The 11294-nt window shown below is 31.6% G+C and overlaps 1 protein-coding gene across 1 annotated transcript; it reads right to left on the bottom strand.

The window, feature by feature from the left end:
* Positions 1-6906: 6906 nt before the first annotated feature.
* Positions 6907-10764, bottom strand: LOC143617145 (haloacid dehalogenase-like hydrolase domain-containing protein Sgpp). Its single transcript, XM_077089797.1, has 5 exons — positions 10642-10764; positions 9546-9660; positions 9329-9480; positions 8987-9248; positions 6907-7345 (listed from the first exon to the last, which is right to left on the bottom strand). The coding sequence occupies exons 1-5, from the start codon at positions 10668-10670 to the stop codon at positions 7166-7168; spliced, it is 738 nt and encodes a 245-aa protein (XP_076945912.1). The 5' UTR covers positions 10671-10764; the 3' UTR covers positions 6907-7165.
* Between the last annotated feature and the right edge of the window lie 530 nt (positions 10765-11294).

Genomic DNA, 11294 nt, shown 5'->3' with positions numbered 1-11294 from the left:
ATTATATATGGAAACACTATCACTCTATAAGTATCATTTTTTAATCCAACTTTAAAACACACCACCAAAAACATCACAATATATATAACAGTGTGTTTTAAATTAAATTAAAAAAACACAATATTTAATCCAAATTTAAAACACAACACCAAAAACTAAAACACACTAATGAACAAGATATAATTCGTCAAACAATAAATATAAAGAACAAAAACAATCTGAACACATCATCTTCGTCATTTGAATCTTTACTGGAAACAAGCCACTTAAAATCAGTGGTCAACAACATAATCTACTATGCCGAGCTCGTGTGTGGCAAGTCCACATATCATCACATTCCATGATGAAGTATCTCTTTCGGGCACTTTGTCAAACAACTGGCGTGCTTTATCAATGTACCCACATTTAGCATACATCAACAAGCCCGTTCCACACATTCACCGTCATATCACAATCCAACGAGTTTATGATCGAATGAATCATTACACCAGTTTCAATCAGCCCTAATTGAGCGCAAGCCGAAACAACCTTCACTAAAACCGCCTCATTAGGCACCAATCCAACACCATTTATCCGTTTAAAACAATCCAACCCTTGTTCCAAAAACAGGTTTGGAACAATCCAACCTTGGTGCCGGAGCGGCTTGGTGGCAAGGTGGCGACGGCGGCGGCGGATGTTAGGTGGTACACTAGAAAAGTACCTTAGAAAAACAGGTCTGGAACAATCCAACCCTTGTTCCAAAAACCCGTTCTGAACATAACTGGTTATCAACCGTCGCTGAATTGATTGTGCCGGAGCGGCTTGGTGGCAAGAGGGCGGTTGCTGGGTGGTGGTTGTTAGTGCCGGAGCGGCTTGGTAGCAAGGTTGTTGGTGCCGGATCGGGTTGGTGGCTGGGTGGCGGTGGTCGACATGGTTGGTAGCGGTGGCTGGTTAAATGGCGGTGGTCGACATAGATGGTGGCGGTGGCTGGTCCAGTTGGTCCCGGCGGTAGGAAGGAGTAAGTTACAATCAGGAATATATATAAATGAGTTAAATTGAATTTGCAAAATAATAATAACTAGGTGTGATCCCCGGCGCGTTGCGCTGGTGTACCTTTGTTATAGCTGTTTCTCCGTTTAGCAAGGTGGGCGGTTGCGCCGGTATACCTTCGTTGTAGTTATTTCTCTATTTAGCTAGGCAGTGGGTGCAATTTGTTAATTGTTACAAAAGTTCCTTCCATTTATGGTGCTACGTTTAGCTAGGCAATTTGGTGTATGTTTAACACCAACGCTTATCGTCTATTAGGCCTAAGCACGGTTCAGTTCGGTTCGTTTATTAGGCAAAACCCAAACCGAAACCGAAGTAATTGGTTAATTGAATATGCAAACCGTTCGGTTTTCTGGTTTTTCAGTTTTTGATTTTTCGGTTAATTTATGTTTCGGTTATGTTATTTTCGGTTTTTTTTTTCAATTATGTGTTGACATTGCCAAAAAAAATAAATGAAAATGCATATTTTAAGCTTCTATAAGAACGTGTTAGAATACCACAATCCACATATATTGAATTCAAACAACAAAAATAGGCACGTGTTACGTAAAACTATACGAATACACAATTGCTAAATAGAGTTTAAAAATAAAAAGCATTAAAAGTTTAGTCCCGATCTTCATTCATCATCTTATTTATTTATCTTAAAAGTTTAGTCCATTTCTCATCATATTGATAATCTTTAGCATCATCAATCGGTTTGGTTCGGTTTTTTTCGGTTCTTAAAAATGGATAACAGAATCGAAACCGAATTTTCGGTTTTCCAAAAAAACAAAACATTAATCGTCGGTTAATGCTTCGGTTCGGTTTTTTCGGTGCGGTTTTTTTGGTTAATTCGGTTTCGATTCTGTTAATTCAGTTTTCTGCTCACCCCTATCGTCTATCTCCCACCTTACAACAATCCCACCGGTCACACGATTCAAATACACATAAAACATAGTAAGTTATAATAGTTTTACCACCACACCAGCTTTTCCATTATTTGATTTAGTAAGAGATCTATAAATACAAAAACATATTTCTATTTAAAAGAAACAAAAACAAAAAATTGAACAAAAAAAAAAAGTCCATCAACAGGATCGAACTCGCGACCTGTAGCTCAATACATTACTACATTACCACCACAACACCTTCCTTAATTGTTATCTTTGCTGCTTTCAAATTTAAATACCAAAATAGATTTCAAAATATTGAAAAAAAAACAACAAAAAGAAACTTAGTGGCTGTCACATGACATCCACTGAATGGACCTCCCTAAAATCTCTTTAGCACTTAGTTTTCCTTTAATATATAGTATAGTTTTATATGAAGATTTGATCTTTGTGATGTAATTAGGCATGACTCAAATTAACTAGGAATATATATATAAAGATTTGGTATAATTCATGAAGAATTAATTTAGAAATATAATTTTAAAATTAAAAGATTTGGTTGATTACCATCATGTTCCTATATGTTATATTGCATCTAACGGTCTAGATTTTTGTTTTTAAAATTCTTAGAAAATATCTACTTCTTATTTTAACCTTGCTCATCTAATATATATATATATACATATATATATATATAAACGAAACCTCCCTATTTTTTCTCAAGTCATTAGATTGCTTTATTTGTAATTGGTGGTTACTCATGCATTTGACCCGAATTCACGGGTATGGGTCTCACCAAACCCAGATAGCCATAAAACGGGCTATAACATCTTGTTATATTAAAAATTAATCTCACCAAATATTTTATATGAAAATTCTATAAAATAGGGATATGCGAAAAATTAATATCCGATTTTTTTTGAAAAAAATATAATATTTATAATTATGAAAAAAATTTATAGTAAAAAAAAACGGGTCATGAGTCTCATCAAACCCAGATAGCTTTTAAACGAGTTGTAACATTTCATTTATTTGTGAAACTATTTCATCATCAAACCTTTAGTATATTATTAATTTCCTTTTAATACATAAAATGAAAATACAAAAATATATATAAATATCAGAATCGTAAAATGTAAAACAAACCCCGCAATCATACCCTAATTTAATTTCTTAATATGGATTTAGTTACATTAACGATTCCTTTTTCTTTTAAGTTTAACTTAAATGAAAAGTTTCACAAAATAATATCCAAATTATAACAAATAAACATAAACGAATAAATATAAAAATTAAGTAGATAATTCATTCAATGTTTCATTAAAATATGAGTATAACCCAACATAAATTAATCAAAATAGGTTAAAGTATATTATTAACGTCTTACAATAAATTAATTAAAATCCAAAAAAATGCATTCACAATATTAGAAACGAAAAATTTAAACAACCCCTGTAATACGGGGGATAAAAACTAGTGTGTGGGGGGGGGAGGATCAAGAGAGAACTCATTCTTAGAGAGATAACTAGATAACTAATAAAGAAATATCTTTAATTTAATTATAAAGAATATTTTTAATTTTTTTCTTTCAACCTTTTTATTTGTTGTTATTCTTCACGAGAATATAATATAAAAATAAAAAAAATAATAAAAAAAACTCTTTGTAGTGCACATATGCAATACAACGACATTTTTTTTGTTGCATATGTGCACGAGTGTGTATTTTGATATGTGAAATAGTGTTGAATAACATATATTCAATTGTTTGTATTGTATACATGCAATAGTGTTATATTATACACAAAAATAAAAAAAATTGATATAGTGCATATGTGCATTAGTGTTGTATTACGTATATGCGATAATGTGTGTTGCATACAATTATTAGTGTTGTATTTGTATATATTCGATAGTGTGTATTGCATAATGCAATTGTGTTGTATTATATGCAGTAAAACACTATCGTACATATACACTACAACGAGTTTTTTTTTTATTATTTTTATATTTTTTCTAGTGAAGAATAACAACATATAAGAAGGATGAAAGAAAAAAATTTAAAAAATATTTTTTTAATTTGACTAAAAATATTTTTTTATTAGTTTTCTAGTTCTCTCTTTAAGAAGGAGCTCTCTCTTGATCATCTCCATATACACACACATACACACATACATATATATATATAGAGGAAGTATAGAATGAAAACTCATTTGAGTTGTGAAAACCCTATGTAAATCATTTTTTTGTTCATTTTTGCACATGTAATATACGTTGTTACATTTAATACAAAACATAAAAAAAAAATTGTTTTGCTATTTTTTAATATTTTTTTTACTAATTTTTATATATGTTTTCAGGAGAGAGAAAAAATTATATTTATGTTTACATTTTTTATTAACTTTAATTATGGACCACAAGATTCAAACTTTAATTAAAAGCATGTGGTTGAAAATGGATTTCTAGAGTTTTCACAACTCAAGTGGGTTTTTATTTTAACCTAACCCTATATATATATATATAGCTACAACACCACTACACCCTTAAAACAAAAATCCCCCCTTTACTGACTGAATGCCACATGTCAAAAATCATCCCATTTATAGTGCATTAGATAGAATGGGGGCGTTGCTTCTATTGCTACAATTTTCGTGGGTGTTGCCCCAATTTTGGTGCTAAAATTTGTTCTTCAAACCAATTAAACTTGGCCACCTTAACATTTCATCATTTTTAAATTATTTTATGCTTATTCTTAAAAAATAGTTTACTCATCCCACCATAACACATTCTAGAGTATGGAATGTGAAAGCCCATTTTTCCTAGGTAATGCTTACATATCGCAATTTGTTCTTTTCACATCTCACTCGTGCTCTTACAATGAAGAAACAACTTGTTTACACGTTTTGTACTTCTATTTGATATTTCATTATGTTAACTGACTTTCTTGATTATGTGGGCATATATGACGCCAATGCAACATTTTCTTGTTACTATGATAAACTGACAATAAATTTGAATAAAATGTATATTATCCCGTATCACCTTCCTCCTCTCCATCCCGCCCCTAGGCCCTAAATGTAAGAAACTCAAACCAATTAAAAAAGGCACCAATATTACAAATCGAGAGGAGTTTCACCAACGCACAAATCATAGGTGTTATCCCTAAGTGAAGGTAGGGTCGTCGATTAAGGTCTGTGCTAGAATTGTCAATTGTAAAGTTTGAGTTTGGTTTTCCTTTAAGGTTATATACATTTAAAAATTACGTAAAGGAGGTCAGGTATACAATACAGAGAGTTTGCATAAAGAAGTATGGAGCATGTGCCAAATGAACGAGGATGGTTGAATATTAAGAAGAATGGTTGGAGAAAGGATCCATAACTTCATATCAATTTTATATTTCTCACTTTTTTTCCCTTACCTAATTCTCTTTATAGATGTATTTTATCTTGATATATCTAAAGACTTCAAGAAATAGACATTATGCATCAGCTTCTTATTGTCAAAAGACTTTCACTTGCTCTTTGCTGCAAGTTGAGTGATAAAGATCATTCAAATATTGTTGGTGAGAAAAAATATTTCAATGAATAAACGATTTAGTTATCGGTATTTTAGTAAGAGCAATGCTGAAAAGAACCTAGTAAAACCACAAGTTTTATAAAAAAATTAAATACATGAGTAAAAGTAAACACATGCTCTTAGTCGTGTATCTCATAACTATTTACCATGTATAACGCATTATGAAAAGTATGATTATTTTTGTCTTTTACTAATAGAAAAACCTTAATTTGATTAACCACACAAGTGCATACATCCACAAATCTTAAAAAGAACATGCAACTAAAAAAAATCTCAAACATGTGCATGCAAATCTTTGGGGTTGAAGATCTTAAAAGAGCATGAAGCAAAGGACCCTACAAATTAATGGTTAAAAACCTTTGAAAACCAGAATCAATCCTAAATTTAGAAAGCTGGGGTGTCAATATCATAGGTACAAGTTTATCTTAACTGTTTCGAGAATCCTAATTCAACACATGCAGATCAGGATATACAAAAAGTCAAAAACTAAAAATCTAGAAAAACATCAAGTCAAAAGTCCTTGATCTACATCTAGAAAAGGTAGAAGAATAAGAGTGGAGTCGGTGAACTAACTTTAATTGAATTTGATCTGTTTCTTCTGTTTTCTCTTTAATAATAATAATAATAATAATAAAATAAATATTTATCAAATGCTAGACAAGCAAATAAGTTTACAAAAATACCATAATATATTCACATAACATAACTAATTATAAAAATATTTATCTCTAAATTTATTATGTTGTTCTAAAACTTTCACATCTCATTCTTTATATCTATATATCTACTAAATAAAACAATATACTTTTTCTTTAATCTATTTAGTTATTATTATTTTTCTCTTTTTCTTCAATTTACAACCACTCACAGAAAAATATAGAGAATGAAGGGTAAATCTCTATATTTATAGAATCACTATAGCTGATTAGCTTCTTTATAATTTTTCTCTATTTTATAGATCCCAATCAAGTAATAAGTATATTGACTTTTCTAAATATTTCTCAAAAGTCTAAAGATATGATCTATATAGGAACCTGTTGTCATCAGGTTCTATGCATGTGTCTTTATGAAGTAGTTAGCAAATCCGTATGTCTAAACAGTACCTTAACATTTACATATGTAAAAGTTGATGTAAATGCTCTTAGACGCTAACCCAATTTAAAATTACCAATGGAGCAATTTAACACATTATATATACATATAATAATTTGGCAAGCAGGACATGTGTAATTTTTACTATTCATTGAAGAGTGAAAAGTTAGAAGAGACTTTGAAGTTTCTTCTTCCCAATTGTCTGTATCAGTTGAATTAGGTAAAGCGGTAACCCTCATCTAATGGATTCTCTAGGTAAAATAAAACACTTAAAAAAGAAAATGGGTCAAATGAGTCGACTGCCACAGTAACCAAAACTTTATCTTACTATTTTTAATCATTAAAAAAACGCTTGCTTTAGGCCCCGGTTCCAAAGTACTTTTTTTATGTAATGAACTTGATATAACCAATATACTTCCAAAAATAGAAAAACAGAGGGAAACTATCTTAACCCAAATCGCATTCATTAGAATGAGTTTGTGATTATTACCATACCAAGATTTTTGTCATCTAAGCCTTTCAAGTGAGGCAAGAATGATGTAATAAATGCCATAAACGGTTTGAATCTAGATACGCGTCCGCGTGGTCACTATGATTGATGTTCAAGCATCACCTGTCTTTTTACCAAGCTCTTCTAAAACGGCCCATAGTTTCGGGTCTTCATAGTTTTCAATGAGAAGTGTGGGGTTTGCTGTCAAGAGCATGCTTTCTGGATTTCTAGTTGTTAAGCCAACAACTGGCATTCCAGCTGCCACACCAGCCTTTATCCCAGAAACCGAATCCTAAAACATTATTACAATAGATAATATTAGACTTAGAGGTGGCAATTTCGACCAGCTTACTTATTAACCGGTCTGTACGGTAAAATAATAATAGCTAAACATGAAATGAATGGGTCAAATAAGTTAAAAACTTGAAACTGGGCCAAAGCATATAATGCATAAAATTCCCACAGAGTACGATCTGTAAACGAAATGAACAATTGTGTTTGTTCATTTTACTTTAACCAAACAAACGAATGAACACGGACGATTTAACGAACATGGGTTTCTTGTTCATGTTCGTTCGTCAATAAAATGAAGGTGCTCGTGTTGCTTCGCTAAGAAAATGAACATGTTCGTGTTTGTTTATGTTTGTTTGTTAAAGATATAAACAAATGGTTCACGAACAAGCATAACTAAACATAGATGAACAAAATATAACCGAGCTAATTAAAAGTCAATGGGAACAATGTGTTGGGCCTAAAAAAGTAAAAAGTTATTAAAACCTAAATTTTATAAGGCCTAGAAATCTAAATGGATATATTCACAAACGTAAATAAGCAAACATAAATAAACAGAAACGAATGGACATAAACTAATGTATATGAATGAACGTAGACAAACATAATGACGAATGAGACAAGTGTTCATGTCCGTTTGTTTAACTAAATGAACCATAAAGTTTGTACATGCTTGTTATTCAATAAATGAACACAAAAAAAATTCCCACCGAGTGATTCACAAAGACGGTTCATTGAACGTTAGGTTCGTTTGCATACATAATCAAAAGAATACGATTATCGTAATCATTCGGGCACACTAATTATTTTGAAGAAACGAAGCATTTATGAACAGAAATTGTTTTGGGTCAACCAAGAGGAATCCTTTGAGTTATGACTGATACAAAAATGGCCCATTTTAACTACTTACCAAACATTTGCCATCTCCACAACTTAATTTCACTAGTTTCCTAACCCCAGCCATTTGCCATCTCCACAACGTATCAAAGTGAACAAATCTTATGGAAACTAGGGGTGTGAACGAGTGGAGCCGAGCTTGGCTCATTTAACTCAAGAGAGTTTGATCTCTAGCTTGGATCGTTTAGAGCTCCATTTCTAAAGCTCGAGCTCGAGCTCGAGCTCGGCTCGTTTATTATTTATTATCTGTTTAAATATTTCTAAAGCTCGAGCTCGGATGTGAGTAGGTTTTCAAGCTCGAGCTTGGCTCGTTTATTATTTATTATCTGTTTAAATATCCTGTTTATATATTTTTATTATTTTTTATACATAGTTATATTCTAAATTTATATATAAGATAATATATATTATTTAATTATTTTTATCATAACTCTATATAATACTAATTATTATATTAAATTAAAATTATATAAATAAAAGGCTCCTTTAGGTTCGTGAGCAGGCTCGAGATCGATATGTGAAGCTCGAACTAGAGCTCCCTTGTTAAGCGAGCCCATATAAAAGCTCAAGCTCGGGCTAGAGCTTATGCTCAGCTCGAACGGAGTTTTTAGTGAGTCGATCTCATGTAGCTTATAAGCAGCTCAGCTCATTTACACCCCTAATTGAAACAAATCAATTGCATCAAGTTATCTACAATCATAATCTAAATTTGACATAAAAAGATTCCAAAACAGGAAATTAATACCTCACAGATGAAAGTATGATCTTTTGAAACATTGAGAAGTTCAACCGCCTTTAGGTACGGGTCTGGTGCAGGTTTGGGATGCTCACACTCATCACCAATAATAACATGATGAAAGAAATCAGTAAGGTCGAGAGTCGAGATCATGAGTTCAGCATTTGATCTAGGGGCATTAGTAACCGCAGCCCGTTTCAACCCGTTATCTTCAATCCATTTTGTCAATTTGTATAAACCCTTTATGGGCTCCACCTTTTCCTTCACCAATCTGTTTAAAAATAACAACGATAATGTACCGATTCAAAGAGCAAATAATAAAAATAATAATATATTAATGAGAAGGCTTACTTCCTAAAATATGCTTCTTTATCTACACAAAACTTTAAACCGCGTTCAATGTCATCAGGGAACAGGACAGCTGCAATGTCATCATTATGTTTTCCAGCAATGTTTTTAACAAAGAAATCTTCATCTATTGGAACGCCATTGTTGAAGCCGATCTATTAACATGCATTTATCAGTAACTTTGATATGCAATGTTGAAAGAGGAAAAAAAATGATTAACCTCTAGAAGCATTTCTTTAAAAGCAATGTGGTGGATGGGATCTGAATCACAAAGAGTTCCATCAACATCAAACAATACCGCTTCAAGTGGAGCAAGTGCTTTAAATGCAGGTTTGCTGTTGCAAGTAACAAAGCAAATTAGCACAATTTAATTATCTTCATATGGCTTCAAAGTTCTTATAGGGACCAAATATAATGATTAGAATAATTACAATTCTTTCTCCATTTTGTGGTCCATCTTCCCATAAAACAGGAGTTAGATCTAATCTCCATTTTCTGTCACTCTATGCATATATATAGTATAAGGTGGTGTTTGTATGTCTGTTTTGAAAGTGATTATTGTGAATTAAATATATATATCATAGTCAGATAATTGGTTAAATTACTGTTAGACGGAAAGGTAGGTAGGTTTACACTCAACTTTCTTAGAGTAACTTACCTAATGTGACTGTTTTACTCTAATAACAATCACAATCACCTCTTAACTAGGTCACACAAAAACAAGTGAAACAAACTCTATTTTTTTATAAATCTACAAGCATTGGTGCATATTACAGATTCCATCAATTAAGTATCAAACTACTCAATACGAGACAGAAACCTCGGACGTTAAACAGATAATCTCAAACTATGAATGCTACTATACAGATCATTTCTCAATAGCATCATAATTTATAATCAAACACAATCATCACTCGTTCGTTACAGATTAACAGATCGCGCTAACGGACATAAACACGATAAATGAGGGCAAACAAATCGGTTATATGAGACAGAAACAGTGAATGTTAAATAAATATCTAGAACTATCGACGCTACTATACGTCTATTATACGAATCATTTCTCAATAGCGTCATAATTCATAAGCTAACCTTTCAATCGAGCACAATCATCACGTTAATCACAGATCAAACCAGCAATTTATCAACGATTCAAATATACGTAGAAATTGCATAACGGATCTCAATAACGGACATAAACATGATGAAATTAGGGCAAACAGATCACATATCGATCGAATATACAAAATGACGAGTAATTTGTGAACGAATTGAGAACATGATCGGCGTAAGTTATTGAATTAATTATAAATTACCTTTTCTCTGCAAGTTCGCTCGCTGTCATGGTGCGATGAAGATCAACAAATCTGAAACGGAATTTGAAGAAATGGAATAATAATATTTATAGGAATGTGCTGCTGAGAGTGTTTGGCTCTCAAGAGTCAAGACGCTTGGCGTTTAACAAGTATCATTTTGTGACATCATGTGAAGGGATTGTTAAGTTGTGACACAAAATATTATATTTTAACCTTTGAAAATGAATAAACAATTATCTAGTTTGAAGATATGCTTAGATTGGTTACTTAACCTTTTTATTTCACTTTTAAGACACTAAATTTACCTTTTATTTTAGTATCGTGAAAAAATGAATCTTATCGTAACCAATACCATGTTTATTTAGTGTGATCTGAAGCCGCTCGTATTTTTTCTTACTACGAAAACAAACAAAGTTTCGTTATGGTTTCATTCTTGAGAAATATGTTTATAAATGTTAAAAAAGTTTTAAGTGTTATAAATGAAACTGGTTAGCGGTTACAATTAACGATTATTTTTTCAAACTTAACTTGAGGTAGAAGATGATAGTAAAAGAATATTTATTAAATGATAACCATGTTTCTTAGTTATCTAGTTAAAGTTTATAAAAAGAAAATACTTTTATAATAATATAATATTAGTAGTTTGTAAAGTT

This window comes from Bidens hawaiensis, unplaced genomic scaffold (assembly GCF_021521415.1).
Source record: "Bidens hawaiensis isolate Kalapana, Puna unplaced genomic scaffold, B.hawaiensis_p1.1 tig00052489_1, whole genome shotgun sequence".
NCBI lineage: Eukaryota > Viridiplantae > Streptophyta > Magnoliopsida > Asterales > Asteraceae > Bidens > Bidens hawaiensis.
This window is presented reverse-complemented; position numbering and strand designations above follow the sequence as displayed.